At 38.7% G+C, this 23,372-nt stretch overlaps 2 protein-coding genes and 1 long non-coding RNA gene across 3 annotated transcripts in view; 2 read left to right on the top strand and 1 right to left on the bottom strand.

Annotated features, from left to right (window-relative positions):
- prkg1l (protein kinase cGMP-dependent 1, like) overlaps window positions 1-22,076 on the top strand; it is a 54,664-nt gene extending 32,588 nt beyond the window's left edge. The window contains exons 11-20 of the mRNA XM_087265448.2: window positions 73-141; window positions 1,624-1,720; window positions 3,130-3,269; window positions 3,863-3,952; window positions 7,126-7,267; window positions 7,790-7,953; window positions 10,898-11,020; window positions 13,347-13,406; window positions 13,594-13,660; window positions 21,323-22,076. Of these exons, the coding sequence (XP_087121574.1) occupies window positions 73-141; window positions 1,624-1,720; window positions 3,130-3,269; window positions 3,863-3,952; window positions 7,126-7,267; window positions 7,790-7,953; window positions 10,898-11,020; window positions 13,347-13,406; window positions 13,594-13,660; window positions 21,323-21,421 (1,051 nt within the window). The 3' untranslated portion in view covers window positions 21,422-22,076. The remainder of the gene's footprint in view (window positions 1-72; window positions 142-1,623; window positions 1,721-3,129; window positions 3,270-3,862; window positions 3,953-7,125; window positions 7,268-7,789; window positions 7,954-10,897; window positions 11,021-13,346; window positions 13,407-13,593; window positions 13,661-21,322) is intronic.
- On the bottom strand, window positions 15,443-19,042 carry LOC137496393 (uncharacterized). Its single transcript, XR_015498478.1, has 4 exons — window positions 18,999-19,042; window positions 18,586-18,649; window positions 18,176-18,290; window positions 15,443-17,209 (listed from the first exon to the last, which is right to left on the bottom strand). It is a non-coding gene; the product is annotated as an uncharacterized LOC137496393 (long non-coding RNA).
- Window positions 22,077-23,245: 1,169 nt separating the features above from the next.
- The window catches only part of acsl2 (acyl-CoA synthetase long chain family member 2), a 49,411-nt gene continuing 49,284 nt past the window's right edge, over window positions 23,246-23,372 (top strand). Inside the window, exon 1 of the mRNA XM_087265438.1 lies at window positions 23,246-23,308. The gene's annotated coding sequence lies outside the window, so the exon portion shown is untranslated. The remainder of the gene's footprint in view (window positions 23,309-23,372) is intronic.

Here is a 23,372-nt window from a genome sequence, read left to right as displayed (position 1 = left end):
AATACAAATCATAACTAATTCAAACCCACGCTGTAAAGCTGACCTTGACCATATTCCACCGTCTATATCCAGGGTTTTCAGAAAAGTAACTGAAGGCTTGGACAACGGCAGAAAAAATCCTAGCAACAAGACCAGATCCAAGTAAGTCCTGTCGATGTATTGAACTCTGCAAAAAAATATTCGTAAATCGTCAGTTTTTCGTATTTTGAGATCCTTTAAAGGGAGGCACGGTGGCTCAGTGGTTAGCACTGTTGCTTCACAGCAAGAAAGTCACCAGTTTAAGCCCCCGCTGGGTCAGTTGGCATTTCTGTGTGGAGTTTGCATGTTCTCCCCATGTTGGTGTGGGTTTCCAGGTGCTCCGGTTTCCCTCACAGTCCGAACACATGCGCTATAGGGGAATCAGATGAACTTAATTAACTATGAGAGTGTATGGGTGTTTCCCAGTACTGGTTTGTGGCTGGAAGGCCATCCGCTGCATAAAACATATGCTGGAATAGTTGTCAGTTCATTCCACTGTGGCAACCCCTGATATATAAAAGAAAATGAATGAATGAATGTTTTTATTTACTTTATTGATGCTTTTGAATTGCATTATGAGACCTTAATCTTTTTTTCAACAACTTTTTATTTTGTAATGTATTTAATTGCCATGAAGGTGTCAGAAAGTTTAACTTGGTGCTATAAAATCAATCTGCTGCATCTGACACTATTGCTGTGTTGTTAATTTAACACCAATTCTATGAAAAAATATATAATTTAGAGGCTGATAGCTTTTTTATTAGCATGTTGTTGTTGTTTTTTGTACCTATTAACTACCATTTTTATCTTCTGTGGGTTATAGAGTAAATATGGTAATTCTAATAGTTTAAAAAAAATTCATTTGACTTTTGTAAATCACCAAGGGACCCTCTGTCATTGTCTTGCGACCCCCACTTCGGGAACCACTGGTATATTACGCTACAAAAACCTCGTAACATTTTCTGTGATTTTATGAACATATTTTTCTCTATATATGATTTCTTAAACATTATGTCATTTCATACTATTAAAATGTCACTTTATTAAACTGCTGAGTTGAAATTTGAACATCAAAAGTGGACAGAGCAGATATCAAGCTCCCATAATGCAATTTACAACCGTAAATAAAAGTAAAACATTCTTTCGTTCATTTTATTTTCAGCTTTGTCCCTTTATTAATCCAGGGTCGCCACAGCGGAATGAACCACCAACTTATCCAGCATATGTTTTATGCAGCGGATGCACTTCCAGCTGCAACCCATCACTGGGAAACACACAAACTCATTCACACACATACACTACGGACAATTCTAGCCTACCCAATTCACCTGTACCACATGTCTTTGGACTTGTGGGGGAAACCCATGCCAGCACGGGGAGAACATGCAAACTCTACACAGAAATGCCAACTGACCCAGCTAAGGCTCGAACCAGCGACCATCTTGCTGTGAGGCGACAGCACTACCTACTGCACCACCGCGTCGCCTAAGAGGACAACACAAAATCCTGTCAATTTACAGATATTTGTTTACATATGAAAACAAATGAAATGTTACTGTTGTGATGGTTAATAAATGTAAGATTTATTTCTTTTTTCATAAACAGGGCAGATGAAGATGGGATTGCCTTTGGTGAATTGTCTCTTAGCAGTTTTCAGGTGCTGTGTAATCTGGGCGAAGGACAATATGGACACACTCAGCTCGTGAGTTTAAAGTGTATCATAAACTAGCTCGTATCCTAAACGAAACGTATCAAGAACTAGCTCGTGCTTTTATTTTTACGGCGCTGCTGCATGTTTCATTTAAAATATGTGCCCTGGACTAAATTTCTGAGAACTGCCAAATTTGTACCCTGGACTTTGTTTTCTTGCAATTTTCACAAAATCCACCAGAGGGGGCTGCATACATTTATACAGGAAAACACAAAGCCCAGGATAATAAGAGTACTTTAGAATTAAATGATTGCAGTTTTTGTTTACATTTAACTTAAAGGACACCTGTTTTACCCTCTTTTCAAGATTTAAGTTTTTTGTGTCTCCAGAATGTGTCTGTAAAGTTCAACTCAAAACACACATCAGATTATTAATTATACCCTTCAGAATATTGTAATTTACTGCTTTGAACATAGTGTAGATGTTTTTGTTGCCTGTGCCTTTAATGCTGGTTCTCCTCGCCCACCGTTCCCACATGCCTGTCAGTGTGTCCCCGTCAAATAAACAGCACAGTGACAGACATGAAGGAAGCAGATCTCTTGTAGAGTTTGTGAGAAACACTACAGTAAAAACTTCCCCAATGATTATTTGATGTATTTGTTACGTCACGTTGCGGTCGGCCTTTAAATGGGAGGGGTTTGGAGCCTATTTTAATGTCAGGAAATTTTAAAAAGAGACTTATTGTGTTTCTATTAGAGGTCTGCAATAAATTTCCGAATAAAGCGCGGGAGTGTTCGGTAACGGGTTTAATTTGGGAAGGGAGCGGGCCGTCTAGCAATATTGCTCCCGACTCCCGAGCGAGCACACCTATGTATGTGTGTAAATGAAATAGATCGATGCTGTGTTTAGCTTGTTTGTTGCTGTGTGTGTATGTGTGTGTGTTGAGAGGTGTGTGTGTGTGTGTGTGTGCGCGCGAATGAGAGAGAGAGAGCTTTGCCTGTGTGTGTGCTTGGTGCTTATGTGTGTGTGTGTGTGTGTGTGTTAGTGCTCGCACGTGCGAATGAGAGAGAGAGAGAGAGAGAGCTTTGCCTGTGTGTGTGTGCTTGGTGCTTATGTGTGTGTGTGTTTATACAGACAGCTTGTTATAGGCTGTCTGGACTCTGTATAGCTGGGTGGTTTTCGGTTTTGTTCTCCCCCCGCTCTTTAGCGGGATCGGGCACGGTGGGTAGAAAACGGGGCGGGTACGGCTGCGGGACAACAAATTCTGAATGTAAGCGGGTGCGGGCGGGAGCGGGATTCAAAATTTAGTCCCGTGCAGATCTCTAGTTTCTATCACTCCAATATGACCTTGGACACACTATACCTACACACAGTTCTGTCCAAACAGCTTACAAAAGATGATTTTCATCATAGGTGCCCTTTAAAATTGTTATCACCATGTTTTTTTTTTTTTGTCAAAGGTCCATTTAAAGAGTGACTCAAGCTCTAAGTTTGCATTAAAGAGCATAAGAAAGCAGGCCATACAGAGCCCAGGCCAAAGAGAGAGGGTGATCGCAGAGAAACACATCCTGATGGATCTGCAATGTCCGTTCATAGTAAGGTCAGAACTTACACTATAGGGTCCACGGTGTTTTATTAAATGTTTGAAATGCACATTTTGTATTCGATGTTTGACATAATCTCAACCGAAACGCGAAGAGAGGGTGGGACATTGTGTAGCTCCTCCCCCTTTGCAAAACAGCGACTAGCTTTTTGTTTTATCATAGCTCTGCAAGTGAGAGTGGTTAAGCTCAAACACATGAAACGACAAGTGTCCTAAAGGGGGCGGGGCATGTCAGACACTAGAGAGCATTTGATTGGTCAGAGAATTGATGAGAAGCTGAAGTATAAGATGATGTGAATGAACCGCTGATCCATTTAGGCGGAAGTGACTATCTGCAAGCTTTAAATGTTTATATCAATTTTACTAACGCTTAGTAATGTAGAGTTAAAGCTTAACAGATAATGAATTCACTATTTGCTAATGCTTATTAAATGATTTATAGTGTGTAGTTATTATAAAGTGTTACCCAACATTCAGATTATACATGTACATTATTTCTACCGCATATGAGCCTGTTAGGCTTATAAGCCTGAAATCTTGTGATGAAATTTCGAATTATTTACTCTTTTTTTTTTCTCTCTCTCTCTCAGGTTGCATTGTACCTTTAAAGATGCTCATTGTCTGTATCTGCTGATGGAGGCTTGTGAAGGTGGAGATCTGTGGATTTTACTGAGAGAGAGGTACATGATCAAAATATATCCATTCTCCCGAACCTGTGTCTTTTATGGAACGAAATCAATGCCAAAAGTATTGAAATAAAAAGCTTGTTGAATAGCACCAAAGGTGGCATGATGGCTCAGTGATTAGCACTGTCACCATAAGCAAGAAGATCACTGATTCGAGTCTTGGCTGGGCCAGTTGACATTTCTGTGTGGAGTTTGCATGTTCCCCCCGTGTTGGTGTGGTTTTCCTCTGGATGCTCCAGTATCCCCAACTGTCCAAAAACATGTGCTATAGGTGAATTGGTTTTCCAGTACTGGGTTGTGGCTGGAAGGGCATCCAATGCGTAAAACAGGGGTCACCAACCCTGTTCCTGGAGAGCTGCCTTCCTGCAGAATTCAGTCCCAACCCTGATCAAACACACCTGAACCAATTAATAGTACCTAAAGCAGCACTTGATAATTACAAACAGGTGTGTTTGGTCAGGGTTGCAACTGAAATGTGCTGGAAGGTAGCTCTCCAGGAACAGGGTTGGTGACCCCTGGCATAAAACATATGCCAAAATAGTTGGTGGTTCATTCCACTGTGGCGCAATTGTAGTTGTAAATTAGCAGTTTTCTGTATTTTGTGATTCATGTTTCATTTCATTATTTCCTCCATTCATTTCTGCTTTAGAATCACATAATAGGACCTTGATCTTTTTTCTGACAACTTTTAATCTTAACAAGTTGGAAAAAGTGACTCTTATTGACATTTATAATAGTTAATAAATTAAAGGGTCACGAAACACCAAAACACATGTTTTGAGCTGTTGACAGTCCCACACTGCTAAAAATACTATAAGGACACATTTATCTCACTAAAAGGTTAAAATTGGTTGTTTTTGCGTTATTTCAAGCAAATTCGTACTTCCGGTTTGAAACAATTTTTTGAAGCTGCGTCACGGCCATGAGATCTTAGCGTGTATTCCAGCATGTAGACTGGACGTCTGTACCTGGGAGTACCGTATTACGTCTGTGAGTGTGTTGCATTCATTCATGAGTATAGCTTGGTTCAAACCAATCAGCACGCTCTCCATTATGTATGCGCTGCAACTTCATTAATATGCATGCTAGCTTCGAAGACTGTACCTGAAACAGTGTTCAGACGGCAGAGAGACGACACACGTGCCAAAAGAAGTGGGAAAAGAATTAGAACTGTTTGGAGACACGGGTCGTCAGTGTTGCTTTTATAATGTGCTGCAGTAAAGGTTTTGTTTTCATTTTCTCTCTATGAGAGTGCTGCGGGACTCACGTGTAAATCCGTGCACGCAACGTGCGGCAGAAATACGTTTGTTTGGAACATTTTTTACTCGAGAGCTTTTCTCATCTGGAAATGGACTTTAATGGACTTTAAAAAAGACGTTGATTGTCCTGTCTCTACAGATTTGGTAAGTGTGTGCTGTCAGTGCCCTTTCTTTGTTCAACCAGATGGCAAAGTTATAGTTCGTATGGTCAACAGTACTCATTCAGTGTTTAAAGACAGACCTAAGTCAAAATGATTTCTAAGTTACTTAGTTTACGTTGACATCACTACAATATTATGGACTGAAAGATCTGCTGTAAATGCTGCTCTCTGTGTATAAACACGTAAACACCGAAAGCACACTATTTCTGACCGTTGCGTTTAATGTTCGCTGCATTTTGTGACAGGATTGTCACAAACAAGGCCAGGGGCGCAACTGCACATTTACTACTGGGTATGCGGCTTCAACTTTTACGCGCCCCCCTTCAATCCAACTATATTTTATAACAGGCAAGTGATAAAATGTGGAAAATATTTCCATCAATAAATTAAAGATATTTTTTCATAAAGATATCAATATGCTTCAAAAAATACAGTTTCGCATTTCTGAACACAACTGAAATAGTATGAAGTAGTAAAAGGTATAATTACATTAAGCATGTTAGGTCGCAAAGAAATGCATCTCATACCAGCACAAATTTCTTCTCAATTTAATTTTCCCTCACTAAATGATTATAGCACCTTGACTAGCCTTACTTTTGGACTTTTTGTACTACATTTGTCAAAACAAAATGATAGACATGGGAGTCCTAAAGGGCAAAAGAACATTGCAATTACTTCTCACATGCATACTGAGAAGTGTAAGGTCTGTCTTTGCAAGAACAATTGACTGAATCTGCTAAAAGTTAATTAAAAAAGACTGTCAAATGTTTAGTGTAAAAAAAAAAAAAAAAAACAGAAACAGAAACAAACAAATGTTCTGTTTAATTGAAATGTTATAACTTTGTTTGTAGCTAAAATTAAAATAGTTTTGAGATAAGAAGTTACCAAAAGGCCTGATGAATCAATATGATACATAATAAATTCATAAAAACATGTATATGGTATGAAAAATGGGGGTGGGGGGGTGTTGGGTGGAATGATTTTTTTAATTTAATAAAATACAATATTATACGCGTATAAAATGCTAAATAAACATTTTTAACAAATATATATATATATATATATATATATATATATATATATATATATATATATATATATATATATATATATATTATTTAAAACTTTTAATATGGATAATTTCAAAAATAGTTTTGGCACAATGGCGCCCCCCATGTGTGGCGCCCCTATGCGCCGCATATACTGCATACCCCCTTTTTGCGCCACTGAACAAGGCTATCTGACCTACCGAGTGCATCTGAATTACAGAGAAATGCAGAGTTTTTTTCTCTTGTACCGTCATTAAACACACTGTGTTTCTCCCCTGCATCTGTGTGTGTGTGTTTGTTTTTCCTCGGCCCTCAGCGCGTGCCCAAATGGCAACTCCCATTTTTATTCAAACCCTTCTCATTTTCCCTCCCCGACACGCCCACCCAAACAGAACTAGACACACCCACTTGCCTGACTTTTTCCAAACTAGAGGTGTGAAAACACCCTGCTGAAACGGGGGGTTTCATGACCCTTTAAAGCCACTTTGCCAAACTGCAGAGTTGAATTTTCAACATCAAAAGTCGACAGAGCAGAGATCAGCATCCTACAATGCAATTCACAACCGTAAATAAACGCAAAACACAAAATACGTAAACTGTTCATTAACAGATATTTTGTACAGTGGCGTTCTATAGTGAATGTATCATGTTATGAATGAATCTAAAATGACTGATTAACATGTGATTGAATGTTTCAGGGGGTCACTGGAAGAAGATGCGGTTCGCTTTTACGCTGCATGTGTGCTGGAAGCTCTTATTGCACTTCACCACAAAGGCATCGTTCACAGAGACCTGAAACCTGAGAATGTGCTTCTGGACCAGCGCGGATATGCCAAACTGGTGCTGAATATATACAGGAATTACACTATAGCCACTTAAATGTGATGACTGGGCAATTTTAAAGGGACAGTCGCACAAAATGAAAATGACTTCTTCAGTTAAAGCCAAAGAAAGCTGACAAAGCAATAAGGTTGCAGGTTCAAGTCCCTGGGCCAGTTGGCATTTCTGTGTGGAGTTTGCATGTTCTCACCGTGTTGGCGTGGGTTTCCTCCGGGTTTTCCCCACAGTCCAAAGACATGCACTATAGTTGAATTGAATAAACTAAATTGGCCGTAGTGTATGAATGTGAAAGCGTATGAGTGTTTCCCAGTACTGGGTTGCAGCTGGAAGGGTATCCACTGCATAAAACATGCTGGAATAGTTGGCGGTTCATTCCGCTGTGGCGATAGACTAAGCTGAAGGAAAATAAATGAATGAATACCAAACAGCTGATGGTCCTAACTACGTACTTGTAAATAAGTTGAAAGCATCCGCTGTTTGGTAAACTCTTCAGCTTCGGTTGTGCTTGTTTTTCTCCATCAGACAGGGTTTGGTTGTGCTAAGAAGCTGGACTCTTTGCGCAGGGCCTGGTCTTTCTGTGGCTCTGTGGGTTTTCAGCCTCCGGAGGTCATTCTGCATCAAGGCCACAGTCTGTCTGCGGATCTCTGGGCTTTAGGGATGCTGCTGTATGAACTGCTCAATGGCAGGTGAGGGATTTTAGCATCATTCTAAGAAACGAAGCCCTATATAGATTTCTGGAGATCACAAATTATGTAAAACGAACTTTAAACGTCTTTAAAATGAACGCTACGTGGAGGTATAATGCTGTTACTTTTCATGCTCACCAGCTGACTGATTACCTTAGTGTGGACGGGTTTCCCGCTGTTACCAGTTTGCCCAGTTAGCTCACCGTTTTCGTCAGCGGAGTTGAGACAGAGAGGAGTTGACCATAATGACGGCGTTCGAGTCTGACTAAAAATGGTTCCAGAAAGCAGGCAAGACAAAAACAGAAGCCAAAAAATTAAATAAACAAGTAAATAACAGGTAAAATCTGAAAACGTGGTAAAAATCAGGAGGCTTTCTTTTTTCCGGATTGTTTTTGAAAATACTGTCGCTTGGGTTTAGGAAATAGCTAGACAGGTCAATTGGTGCTATAGAAAACACTATTGGTTGGGTTTAGGGAAGGAGGAGGATGGGTCAGTCGATCGGTCAGTCACTCGACAGCGGCCTCTGGTGGATTTACGCGAGAAGATCAGGCGCGAATGGCATTCACAAGAGAAATTTGAAATCTCAAAAAGCGTAGACAGCGACCTGGATTCGCGAAAACAAAAACTGCAAAAAAAAAAAACATAGCTCCGAGTCAGCTACTGAACAAACTGGTAACAACGGAAAAGCTGTCCACATTGAGGTAAGTGGTCAGCTGGTAAGCGACAAAAGGAAGTCATACCGCTCGTATTGTTTGTTTTAAAGACAAAATGCAGCCATACATGGCTCTGGCTACATAATTTGCGATCTCTAGAAACGTATATAGGGCTTCATTTTCAGAAGGCCTTTGTTTTCATTGGCATATGTAAAGAATAAATAGCCGTCAACATGACATAAGCAGTTGATAATATAGGAAACAGCAGAGAATTGTACCAAAGCATTTGCAACTTGTTCAAAGATTTTCCTCTGAAATCGTCCCCTATTAGTAGGCCCGCAAGGAACCTGCGCGCGCAGAATTCCGCAGATTTTCCACAGAATTCTGCAGAGTTCTTCAGTTTTTTAGCCTTTTATAAATTCTGTTTATTTACTTGAGTAAATGTGTAAATCGGAACTTATTCAGTTTTTATTCAGTAATTTATTACTTTTTATAAAAGTGTAAGTTATGATACTCCGCTGGATACTCCCAAAATAATTACGCAGAAATCCGCTGATTTATACCAAAATTCTCCGCACAAATAGCAAAAAACGTCCACAGATTTCGTCTGGCCCTGCCCATTAGTACATATCTAGACCAACATAGGATTTATTCAGTGTCTTATATCATAAATTCTCCAAGCAGCAGGTCAGTGCATTCATTGGCAGTAAGTCAGTCCATAAATGCAGCAGCTATACTACAGCTGTGTACTAAAGCTACATTTTCTCGATTTACCAGAAAGAATCAAATGTTTGGACAGTATTTCTAAGAGCTGTTTTATTTTTTTCCTCAAGGTGACATTTTTTTGGTTTGGTGTCCTTCATTGGTGTCCTAGAGACTCTAAGCCGACACATCAGGGTGTTTTTGTATCTTTAGTCTCGGCTGAAATCATTTACACAGTAATTCAAAAGACATGCTGTCAGTGAGCGCAGAGTGTAATTACTGACCCATCCTTCAGCATGCATACGCAAATTTCGAAGGATTTAACAGTAAACACTTGGGCGAGGCAGTGGCGCAGTAGGTAGTGCTGTTGCCTCACAGCAAGAAGGTCGCTGGGTTGCTGGTTCGAGCCTCGGCTCAGTTGACGTTTCTGTGTGGAGTTTGCATGTTCTCCCTGCCTTCGTGTGGGTTTCCTCTGGGTGCTCCGGTTTCCCCCACAGTCCAAAGACATGCGGTACAGGTGAATTGGGTAGGCTAAATTGTCCGTAGTGTATGAGTGTTTGTATGAATGTGTGTGTGGATGTTTCCCAGAGATGGGTTGCGGCTGGAAGGGCATCTGCTGCGTAAAAACTTGCTGGATAAGTTGGTGGTTCATTCCGCTGTGGCGACCCCGGATTAATAAAGGGACTAAGCCGACAAGAAAATGAATGAATAACAGTAAACACATTTTGAACTCAAAAAGCACTTGATCTCAAAAATCCGTCCCATTTAATTGAGGCCTGAATTCATATATTGACTTAAGTAAAAATATCTGTTTGAAGAAATTTCAAATTTCATTTAAGTTTGAAATATGACTAAATAAATCTATTCATTATATAAAATGATTGTGAAAATTATGTCTCTGATGTCTTTCCTAGTGATGGGTTGCGGCTGGAAGGGCATCCGCTGCGTAAAACATATGCTGGATAAGTTGGCGGTTCATTCCGCTGTGTCAACCCCAGATAATTAAAGGGACTAAGCCGAAAAGAAAATGTACGAATGAACGTCTTTGAAGTCCCTAGAGTGTATATGTAAAGTTTCAGCTCAAAACACCGCACTGATAATGTTTTAAAACTCTCTGAAACTGACCCTTTTAGGCTTTGATCCAAATTGTGGCCTTTTTGTTACTGTCACTTTAAATTCAAATAAGATTGTACTCTTTTCAGAAGAGGGCGGAGTTAAAGTGCCTATGTGTCAGCATAGTGGCAGATTCAAAAACAAGACTGATGTCCTATGCTAATGAGGGAGAGATGGTCACTAGTGGGCGGGGCTTTCCCCTTCTGATGACACGTACAAAGGAAGAATGTCAATTAAAGTGTTTCTGCAGACTGTTCTTATCATGTGTGATTATACAAAATAAAATGAATACATTTTTACCATTAGAAGCTGGATATATTCACATACTCTTACCACACAACTGTGTTTACACCCTTCATAAAAACGATTTTTGCATAATAGGTCCCCTTTAAGGCTTTTTTTTGCTCTTTTCTGAATATGTTTTTGAATGTTTGAGCAGAACACTACCTTCACCTTCTCTGTTTCGATCTTTCCAGCCCTCTGTTCTCTGACTCAGAGCACATGAAGGTTTATAGAGGAACTCTAAAGGGAACAGATGAGCTGGAGTTTCCCAAAACCATCAGCAGGACCGCAGCACATCTCATCAAGAGCCTCTGCAGGTACAAACAGACTGTTTCCTCGCACTCTCTCATTCCTGTAGGTAGACCAAATGAAAGATCTGCAATCCTCTCTCCAAAAGAAAACATTTACATTCAGTCATTTAGCAGATACTTTTGTCCTAAGCGAACTGAGAAGGCATTGATCGATTTAACAAGAAGAGACAATGCACACAATGCTAGTTATTCAAAGTAATTTGTTTGTGCTCGGAGAAATTCAGTGCTAGAGAAGGAGTCTTTTTTTAAGAAAGAGAAAGAAGGAGAGATAGAGAGAGAGAGAATGCACATCTATAGGTAGTTTTGGTAATATTCGCTGGGGCTCAGGTGTTCTCTGAAGAGATGGGTGTTTAGTTGGCGTTTGAAGGATACCAGTGTATCCACAGCCTGGGTGGGAATAGGTAGATCATTCCACCAGCAAGGAACATTGAATGAAAAAAGTTTTGGAAAGTGACGTATAGCCTTTCTGCGATGGCACCAAAAGGAGTAAGAGAAGTAAACATGCAAACAGAAAGAAAGACAGAAATTCAGTAGATAGACAGACAAACAGACAACAGACAGATATGTAGGTAGCTAGACGGACAGACAGACAGACAAGTAGGTGGGTAGGTAGACAGACAGATGGACGGATGGACGGACAGACAGACAGACAGACAGACAGACAGACAGACAGGTAGGTAGGTAGATGGACGGACGGAGAGACAGACAGACAGACAGACAGGTAGGTAGGTAGGTAGATGAATGGACAGATGGACAAACGGACAGACAGACAGGTAGGTAGGTAGACGGATGGACAGACAGACAGACAGAAAGACAGACAGGTAGGTAGGTAGGTAGGTAGACGGACAGACAGACGGACAGACAGACAGGTAGGTAGGTAGATGGACGAACAGACAGACAGCTAGACAGACAGGTAGATAGACAGACAGACAGACAGGTAGGTAGATAGACAGACGAACGGACGGACAGACAGACAGACAGGTAGGTAGGTAGACGGATGGACAGACAGACAGTAGACAGACAGACAGACAGGTAGGTAGGTAGACAGACGGACAGACAGACAGATAGACAGACAGGTAGATAAACAGACAGACAGACAGACAGGTAGGAAGATAGACAAACGGACGGACGGACAGACGGACGGACGGACGGACAGACAGACAGATGGATGGACGGATGGACAGACAGACAGACAGGTAGGTAGACAGATGGACGGACAGACAGACAGACAGACAGACAGACAGACAGGTAGGTAGAAAGACAGAAAGACAAACAGACAGACAGACAGACAGACAGACAGACAGACAGACAGACAGACAGATAGATAGATAGATAGATAGATAGATAGATAGATAGATAGATAGATAGATAGATAGATAGATAGATAGATAGATAGATAGATAGATAGATAGATAGATAGATAGATGGGAGCGTAAAAGAAAAGAGCAAAGGAGAGGAGAGGACATGGCTCTATTTTTAAGTGACAGGTAGATAGACAGACAGACAGACAGACAGGTAGGTAGATAGACAGACGAACGGACGGACAGACAGGTAGGTAGGTAGACGGATGGACAGACAGACAGACAGACAGACAGGTAGGTAGGTAGACAGATGGACAGACAGACAGATAGACAGACAGGTAGATAAACAGACAGACAGGTAGGAAGATAGACAAACGGACAGACGGACGGACGGACGGACAGACAGACAGATGGACAGACAGACAGACAGACAGGTAGGTAGGTAGGTAGACGGATGGACAGACAGACAGGTAGGTAGGTAGGTAGATAGGTAGGTAGGAGAAGGATGGACGGACGGACTGACAGACAGACAGGTAGGTAGGTAGACGGACGGAAAGACAGACAGATAGACAGACAGGTAGATAAACAGACAGACAGATAGACAGACAGAAAGACAGACAGGTAGGAAGATAGACAGACGGACGGATAGACAGACAGACAGACAGATGGACAGACAGACAGACAGACAGACAGGTAGGTAGACAGATGGACGGACAGACAGACAGACAGACAGACAGACAGACAGACAGACAGACAGACAGGTAGGTAGAAAGACAGAAAGACAAACAGACAGACAGACAGACAGACAGACAGACAGACAGACAGACAGACAGATAGATAGATAGATAGATAGATAGATAGATAGATAGATAGATAGATAGATAGATAGATAGATAGATAGATAGATAGATAGATAGATAGATAGATAGATAGATAGATAGATAGATAGATAGATAGATAGTATCGGTGCTCTACTTTTTCACTGGGGTTTGTACATCTCCATCTGTTCTCATCTGTCCTCCTGTTTCCAGGCTGAAGCCCACAGAGAGACTGGGCCAGAGGAACGGGGTCAAGGACGTCTGCAGACACATGTAAGACCCGCTCCTCAGTTAATAGATTTGTTCAGAAGGAGGAGAAAGGGATTGCTGGGGAGGGGACGGATTTGGGAGATTAGATGGGAGCGGAAAAGAAAAGAGCAAAGGAGAGGAGAGGACATGGCTCTGTTTTTAAGTGCCGGCATATTTTCGGGGACTGATTAACTTGTGTTGTGTTTCTCAGGTGGTTTGAAGGCTTCGATTGGGAAGGACTTCAGAAGGGCACGCTGACACCACCGCTGAAACCAAACGTGAGCAGCATCAGAGAACAGATCAGGGTCCATAATCAAAAAACACCTTAAAGGAACACCACACTTAAAAAAAAACTCATTTTAGAGCTGCTTACCATTTTCGAATCCATTCAGCTGATCTCCAGTTCTGGCTGAAGCACTTCAGCTTAGATTAGCTTAGCATATATCATTGGATCTGATTATTTTTAGGGGTTGTGTAATATCATTGTGCCTGCTGCAGCCATAGTATGGCAACAATTATTACGCCAGACTATAGTTCCTAGCCATATCGGTATAGAAAATAGCAACTTTTCATTTTCTGTCTGTCTTAGTACACAGTATAACCACAGAAGAGTCAAGCTATAACAAAGAAAATTATCGAAAGTCTTTGGTCATTTTTGAGCGAGATGTTAATGGTCTAATCCAATTCAATGATCTATGCTAAGCTAAGCTAAAAGTGCTCCTGCCAGACCTGAAGATTGGCTGAATGCATTCAAACATGGTAAAACTCTAGCTTAAAAGTCTAAAACTAACTTAAAGTTTTTGGATAAAATCATTAAAATAATGGCCATGTCAGAGTTATATTTAGGACTCTAAAACTTTTGCTTTAAAATTATTTCACAAAGCGCTTTAGCACTAGCTGCTAAATCTGTGAAATGTTAGGAGTAGTGAAGAGGACACCTAAACTTGATTTAAATGGCCAACAAATGATTGTGCTGTATAATCTTTCTATGAATAAATCTCTGACAGCCAATCCCCTGTCATCCAATCACTGTCTGCATAGTTAGTAATCATGAAGACATCATTGCCGGCAGCTAGCTCTCTGCAACTCTCACATGGTCGCCCACTGAAGCTAAGCAGGGCTGTGCCCGGTCAGTACCTGGATGGGAGACCACATGGGAAAGCTAGGTTGCTGCTGGAAGTGGTGTTAGTGGGGCCAGCAGGGGGCATTCAACCTGTGGTCTGTGTGGGTCCTAATGCCCCAGTATAGTGATGGGACCTCAGTCCATCATGCTCTCCTAACCCTCCCCATATCATAATTGGCTTCATCACTCTGTCTCCTCTCCACCAATCAGCTGGTGTGTGGTGTGCGGTCTGGTGCAAAATGGCTGCCGTCGCATCATCCAGGTGGATGCTGCACACTGGTGGTGGATGAGGAGATTCCCCCCACTGTGTAAAGTGTTTTGAGTGCCCAGAAAAGCTTTATATAAATGTAATTATTATTAATATCATTCATAGCAACACGGTCGATCCGCCTTCACTCCTAACTTAACTTGGATATTTCACAAAAAAATGTTGAATTCTGTCATTATTTATTCATCTTTGACTGTTTTCAGGCGCTGTGTATTATCATTGTGCCTGCTGCAGCCATGGTAGTTCCTTGATTATTGCGCCAGAGTAAAGTTCCTACCCAGCCGGCATTTCAACGGGGATTCAACGTTGAATCAACGTCAGGTCTATGGTTGGATCAACGTTGAATTACCTTTCGATTTTGCAAATTGGATCAACGTTTATATAGTGACGTTGTTTCACCGTCGGACCACCACCGGTGATTCACCGTTGAAATCACAACGTTGTTTCACTCTTACCTTCTTCATGGGTGAATTGTGGTCGTTTTGTAGACGTTGAATGAAGGTTGAATTACCTTTCGATTTTGCAAATTGGATCAACGTTGATACCGTAACGTTGTTTCACCGTCATACATTTCAACGTAAGTTAAATAGAAACTACATACAACGCAAAGTCCATAAATATAGCAAACAAATTTTTACTAATAAAAAATACACGACACAAATACACAACTTAGTCTGTGTATCAATTTATTTAATACACACCTCATTATTTCAATTATTCTAAATATACAGCAACATTTACAGCATACATAGTTCATTAAAACCATGCAGGTTACTATACATGCTGTACACTCAAATACAGAAAAAAGGCATACAATTAAATAGTCACTTTTTAATTAGGTTTCATGAATTAAAGTTAATGTTTACTAACATGAACAAAGAACAAATACTTGTACAGCATTTATTAATCATTTAATTAATTGAAATATGTCCCGATGCTATTAAAATCAAAATGTGTGCTTGTTAACATAATGCACTGAGCTGACATGAACTGTACTTTCTTTATATGAAAGATGCTTCATTGCTCTTTGTTCATGTTAGTAAATACATTAACACTTACTAATACAACCTTATTGTAAAGTGTTACTGTCTTCAGAAAGACAGATACTAACTAAATTAAACTAAGTAACTAAACTACGCTTCAATTCTGTTTACAAAGTTTACAAAATACCCATTTTTAAAGTGACTGCAGTAAAAAAATAAAATAAAAAACATCACTCACAACTAAGAATCACAAGTGAAATACATTACATCTGTTTGAGGTTTTATAGGTTGAGAGAAACACGAGGTAAAAGATGGCACTGAGGACAAAGAATCAAGTGTAAAACACTAAAACATCTATATCAGTCTAGCACTTAAATACATATTTATTTCTCAAACACCAGGTGAGTTTCCTACAAAATCAATAATGAGGTTTGCTATTCCAATTCATTGTGAATGAATGGCTTTACTTTCACAATAGTGAAAACTCATGCTATAATCTAATCCTGACATTACTCCTTCACTTTGCAGGTCTACATGCTAAATATTTAGTAGTTTTTTTTTTTTTTTGCATAAAGTACATCTATTGTGTTTAGCATTACTGCAGCAAAACTGAGCACCTGTGACAGTGGAACATGTAGACAAATATTTCAGTAAATCATCAAGAAAATGTGTAGAATATTCTCTCTCACAAACACAACAGTAAAAGCAATTTGTTATTCCATTATTATTAGTAGTATCATAAAAATTGCATGTTCACATGGGTCTTATAATAATGGCTCACATTTGTGAATGTAGGACCACTATTTCACTATTACATGTCATATTAAGTGTTCATATAGGTTCTGTTATTAATTACTTGTGTCATCCCAGAGACCTGTTAATCTTCAGAACACAAACTAAAATATTTTTGATTAAATGCTCCTCATCCTCTACAGACAGCAATGGTCCCAAGATGGTCATTGTCAAGATAAGGCACAAAACACATTGTCAAAACGTTCCATGTGACTTCAGTGATTTCAACTGTGAACATACCAAGCTCCAACAACACTTTAGTGAGGCAAAACAAAACAGTAAATACAAATGTGTTTGCGTATATCTCTCCCGCATCAGATCAGCATGTGTGTTTACTACGAGCAGTAAGCACACACCATGACCTGTTGTGGCAAACAAGTTATTTTTACAGTACTTACTGTGATTTAACCTTTATGACAAATGTTCTGGACCTGTTACACATATATCACTATCTTTTATGAACACAAATTTCACTGTAACGGATGCTATTGTTTTGCTCCAGTTATACCTTTAGAGAACACCGTACTAGTCAGACATCCATACAAAAGCAGAGAGTTTGGTCTTGTGTAGCAGAACTGCAATAGATGTCTGTCTGTCTAGGCTGACACTGGTTCAGGCCATCAGTATGTCCTTGATGCCCTCAAATGGAGCTTCCAAAAACCTGCAATAAATGAAATATGAGGTTACAACTAAGTTGGTATCAGCTATTATACAAAGTGAAATTCAAATATTTATTTTTTATTGAATCCAAATTTGTCCTATAATAATCGCCACACTCAATAATTTTGACTCATCCATCTGAATATTCCTAACTAAGAGAAGTGAAGAATTAGGTGTGATGTCGTCAGGAAGCCCTTCGCCACTACTGGTGCCAGCATTTCCAGAATTCAAATTTCAGATTCTCGAAAAAATTGCTTTTTTTTTTTTTTAACCAAGGCTGCAGTAAAGAATCATGAAACATTCAACACATCTAATAATTACAAGTTGTTGTAAACCATTACATGTACTGTAAAAGCTGTTTAAAGCTTTTTAGACATGGTTGAGAAAAACTCTAGAAGGAGTAGCACTTCTGCAAAAGTCTGCATGTAGGACAGAGAATTAAAGGGATAGTTCAAAATTTGTATTCTGTCGTCATTTACTGACCACATTGAACACAAACGAAGATATTTTGAAGAAAGCTGCAAATCTATTTAACCATTGACTTCTATAGTATTTTTTTCTACTATGGAGGTCAATGTTTACAGGTTTTTAGTTTTTTTTTTTTTTTCAGAATAGCCTCTTTTGTGTTCAACAAAATAAACTCATAAGGGTTTTAAACCATTTGGGGAGTAAAATGTGAGTAAATTTTCATTCTTGGGTGAACTATCCCTTTCAGTTGGAAAACACCAGAATTCTTAAGTAGACCCTTTTCGCAAGACAGATGATGCATTTCATTTGTCATCTTAATCCTCAAGTTTTTAATATTTAGATTTATTTAAATAGCATGTTTATTTATTTGTTTTAATGACATTTAATAAAAACAACTTCTCAATGACATCACATGTACTGGACCTGCTACACATGTATCACTATTTTTTTGAATACAAATTTCACTGTAACAGGTGCTGTTGTTTTGCTCCAGTAATACCTTTAGAGAACACAGTAGTAGTCAGACATCCATACAAAAGCCTTGGCATGGAGTAGCAGAACTGCAGTCTGTCCAGGTAGGCTATCTGCGTGTTCTTGATGCCCCTCAACTGGACCTTCCAGAAAACTCAGAAAGTTAAAACCCATTACACCTTTTATCTGCTACTATACAAAGTGTAATTTAAGCATTAATTTCTCACTAAATACATATTTGTTCCCCAATACTGTCACATAGTATAACATCACAACATGATTTCACAATAATAATATCAATATAACAATATAATATCACAACATAGCCTAACAATCAATAAACAAACATATTAGAAAGAGAATATCACCATGCTTTTGGTTAACCAAAGCACTAAGAAGATTTAACAGATAGCTTAGTTAAAGGTAAAGTAAACTTACATGGGCAAAGCCTTTTCCATTCAATGCTGTGCAAGTTAGTGCGTCTCTGGAGTAAGTTACATGTCTAAAAGCAAAAACAACAACAACAGTGAAACGACAGCAGTTCACTTTGTAATAATAACACTAATAATACAGCGTATAAAATGGATATTGTTTTATAACGTTGCTCAGTAACTTTAAACTGCGTTTGGAGTTTATCGCTTTGAATTTGCCATAAAAACGCTCATTTAGACTAACGTTAAACATGTGACATTACCTCGAGGTTAGCTGCGTCACCGGAGCGCAAACAAAAACAAACTGGAAAGTTTTAAATGCTTTAAAATTCGAAACACTACACCAAGTCACATTTAAGATGTGTGTAAAACAAAATCGGGGGGTAAATAAAACTTTAAAGCATCTAAAAACACGCTTACCTCTGAATTCTGCTGCACTGCAGGTCAGGTGTTCGTAATTAAGTGAAGTGAAGCGCTGCGCGTGGCCGCGTGCGCCGAGTCTTCCGATACCATGGTAACCAAACATGTTGAATATTGGGTGAAGCCATGACGTTAATTCAACATACAGACCATGATAAAAAAAATGTCAACGTTGATTTGTACAAGGATTTCTGTAACTTTTTTCAACCATTTATCATTCAACATTGTTTCAACATTAAAGCAACTACTGACGTATTTTCAACCACATTTCAACGTTGAAGCCTTGTCATATGCAGGCTGTTTTTCAACCGTTCAACATTAAACGTTCTATCAACATTATTTCAACGTTCAAAACACATCTGACCTTATTTCAACCATATTTCAACGTTGAAGGTCGGTCGTGTGCCGGCTGGGTAGCCATATGGGCATAGAAAATAGCAACCTTTCATTTTCTGTCTGTCTTAGTACACAATATAAGAGTCAAGCTATAAAAAAAGAACATTATCTAAAGTCTTTGGTCATTTTTGAGCGAGATGCTAATGGTCTAATCCAATTCAATGATCTATGCTAAGCTAAGCTAAAAGTGCTCCTACCAGACCTGAAGATTGACTGAATGCATTCAAACATGGTAAAACTCTAGCTTAAAAGTCTAGTAACTTGAAATTTTTGGATAAAATCATAAAACTAACGGCCATGTTAGACTTATATTAAGGACTTCTAAACTTTTGCTTTAAAATGATCTTACAAAGCTTTTTAGCACTAGCTGCTAAATCTGTGAAATGTTAGGAGTTATTTAAATGTTATTTTAATGTGGTGAATAAATGATTGTGCTCTATAATGTTTCTATGAGTAAATCTCTGATAGCCAGCCTGCATAGTTGTAATCGTGATGACAGCATTCACAGCAACACTGGCAACCCTCGCCTTACTCTTAATTTTAAGGAATAGTTCAACAAAAATGTTTAATTCTGTCATCGTTTACTCATCTTTGACTTTTTACTAAGCCAGTTTGAGTTCTTTTGTTGTGTTGAACACAAAACAAGACATTTCGAATGTTGGAAAAATCAGTAACCGTAGACTTCCATACTACTTGTATTTTCTACTATGGAAGTCAATAGATACCGGTTTCCAACATTCTTCAAATATCTTTTTTTGTGTGGTTAACACAACAAAACAACTCCAACAGGTTTGGAACAAGTCACATGTGAGTAAATGAGACGGTTTTTTGAGGTGAACTCTGTCTTCAAGACTGTAACTTTTTTCTCTTAGCAGCTTTGTGAATAAGTTTAAAGAGACACTCTTAGCTATTGCTTTTTGTCTGCTATCTACACTACCTGACAAAAGTCTTGTCGCCTATCCAAGTTTTAGGGAACAACATATAATAACTTGACTTCTAGTTGATCATTTGGTATCAGAAGTGGCTTATATGAAAGGCAAAGGCCTCTAGATTACGCTTATTTGACCAAAATAAAATATGATGATGCCTTGATTTTTAATGATTTCATTAGGACAGTAAGCTCTGACTTTGCTCAGACAAAAGTCTTGTCACTGAACAGAAATAATGTCCAGTATAGAATATAAAGTCCTGCTGCAGTGGAGACAGAATGAATATTGTGTCTGACTCCATCATGAGCTTGGAGGACTGCATCCATACATCTAAATCACTTATTAATAGTCATCTGGAATGGCAAAGAAAGCGTTCTTACAGGACTCCCAGAGTTCATCAAGACTCTTTGGATTCATCTTCAATGCCCTCCCTTTAATCTTAGCCCAGACATGTTCAATAATGTTTATGTCTGGTGACTGGTCTGGCCAATCCAGAAGCAGCTTGACCTTATTTGCTTTCAGGTGCTTTGATGTGGAGGCTGAAGTATGAGAAGGAGCGCTATCCTGCTGGAGAATTGTCCCTCTCCTGTGGTTTGTAATGTAATGGGCAGCACAAATGTCTTGATACCTCAGGCTGTTGATGTTGCCGTCCACTCTGCAGATCATTCACACGGCCCAATACTGAATGTAACCCCAAACCAAGATTTTTCCTTGAAAATCGACTGATTTTTGTGAGAATCTTGGCTCCATGCTGGTTCCAGTAGGTCTTCTGCAGTATTGGTGATGATTGGGATGCAGATCAACAGATGATTCAGCTGAAAAATCGACCTTCTGCTACTTTTCCAAATGATCAACTAGAAGTTATTATTTGTTGCTCTTAAACTGAGATTGTCAAGTAGTGTAGAAGAACTTTTAGTGTTAAATAGAAATGTTTTTTGAATATCTGGCCTTTTAAAAAGGCGCAGCTGTCCAGTTTAAAGAAATGCAACTGTTTTACAGGTTCCCCATGTCTCGGATTATGGAGGAACATCACTCCCGACAGAAACCTACACTGAAGCAACACCATTGGATGATTCTGGCTGGGATATAGACTTTTGAGTTTTGCCACAGTGATGGATGATGTAAACTGGGAAAAAATATTGGGACTTGTTCATTCGACTTCAGTCCCTTACTTATCAGATGGTCATCACAGCGGAATGAACCGCCAACTATTCCAGGATATGTTTTTCGCAGCGGATACCGTGCTGCTACCCGGTACTGGGAAACAATATTGAGGCTTAAATTTTGGAAACTTATTGTGTTTTGCATTTATTTTTCAGATGGGTGTTAAGCTGAAAACCAATGCAAGCAATGGACTTACATTGCACTTCAAATGTGCCGATATGCAATGGTGGAAGATTCCTGAAGCATTTATTTCATATGGAAAACATTTTGAAGAATTATAAAGATATTTTTCTTTTAGATTCAAAAGTTTTGGAAAGTTTAGATTACTTGTGAACTCATTTTAAGGATACAACCCACTATGATGACATTGTCAAAGAATTGCATTGAAAAGAAATATATTTTATTAGCTGTCCCAATGAGAAATGCCCAATAGTGAAATATAATATCAAAAGAATCTAATATTTTAGTTTGTAATCAGGATCATTTTAAGCAAAATACCAATTGTCAGCTTTGTCATGAAAATGTTAATTTTTGTTATTACTAAATGGCAAATAAAATATATTTGCAAATAAAACGGGACATGACAGAATGTATGTGCAGAAGCATATTGTGTGTGATGAATACGGGGAGTATTGGATTATAATAAAAACTTTCTTTTTTCTTTTCTTTTTTTTATTAACATAAGTAACAGGGAATACAAAAAACATTAATTTGTGCTAAAATTGTAAGGAAAATAATTTTTTGATAAGGAAAAAGAAAAAAATTGATGAAAGAAAAACAATTACTTAAAGAAAACTGAATTAAGAAATAAATATATATCAGAAGAATTAAAACATAAACATCTCAAACTATACTTGAATTATTAGGAATGTTACATAGGCGTACCAGAGGGATCTGATAACTTAAAGTTAATGATTATAATGATTATTTTTTCAGCAGTTCAGTTATTTAGCAGCTTTCCTATGCGATAAGTCAGACTCATAATAAAGTTTCAAGTCAATACAAAATGTTCTTAAATTAGGCAAACACTGAATAACTCTGCATTTGTGGAGATGGAAAAGGCCACAAAGAGTTCACATTTTTAACTTATAGTCCAATTTCTTACAATCTGACCCCCAATTAAAAAACAGTAAATTAATTGTCTTAAAATCAAAAGGTTTTTTGTAAGCTGAGAAGCCAAGATATTTCTGTCCAAAATTTTTCTACATAATTGCATTTTAAAAATAAACGCGCTGTTGTTTCCAGGTTAGAATTACAGAATGAGCATTGCAAAGAATTGTTTATATTAAACTTAGACTGTAAAGAATTACAGGCATAGTAAATATGAAAGATTTTAAAATAAAGTTCTTTCATCTTATTGAAAGCACTAAAACTTGTTAATACCAGGCCAGATTTTAATGGTGGAGAGAACCGTGCAATTTAATTTCCATTTATAAAAAGCTTTCAGGTACAAGCTGGATGTATTAACAAAATTTCTTCTGATGTACCAATTATTACATTTAATATGAGTAATTTCCAGCCCTCCAATAGCTAATTAACAAAACTTACGTGACATGCAAATCATTTCCCGGTTACAATTACAAAATAAGGAAACAAATAAACAAAATGTTGATTTAAGCGTATGAACGAGGAAGTATAGTGAATAGTGTGAGAGGTTTGTTAAGGTTTGTCCCAGGACAGGCTGACGCTGGAGGGGGAGCGAGGGCGTGTTTGTGAGGGACTGAACACTGGCTCTGGGGTCCCGCGGGGATTTACTGCAGTCTGAGGAGAATAGAGGAACTTTTGGAGGACGGGTGACCCAGATTTCACACACTCACACAGGTAAGAGCCTGTTTCTTTAAGCTCACACTAACTATGTATGTCGCATATGTAGCGATTTTATGTA

Source organism: Danio rerio, chromosome 8, assembly GCF_052040795.2.
Source record: "Danio rerio strain M-AB ecotype USA chromosome 8, GRCz13ab, whole genome shotgun sequence".
In the NCBI taxonomy this organism is placed as follows: domain Eukaryota; kingdom Metazoa; phylum Chordata; class Actinopteri; order Cypriniformes; family Danionidae; genus Danio; species Danio rerio.
This window is presented reverse-complemented; position numbering and strand designations above follow the sequence as displayed.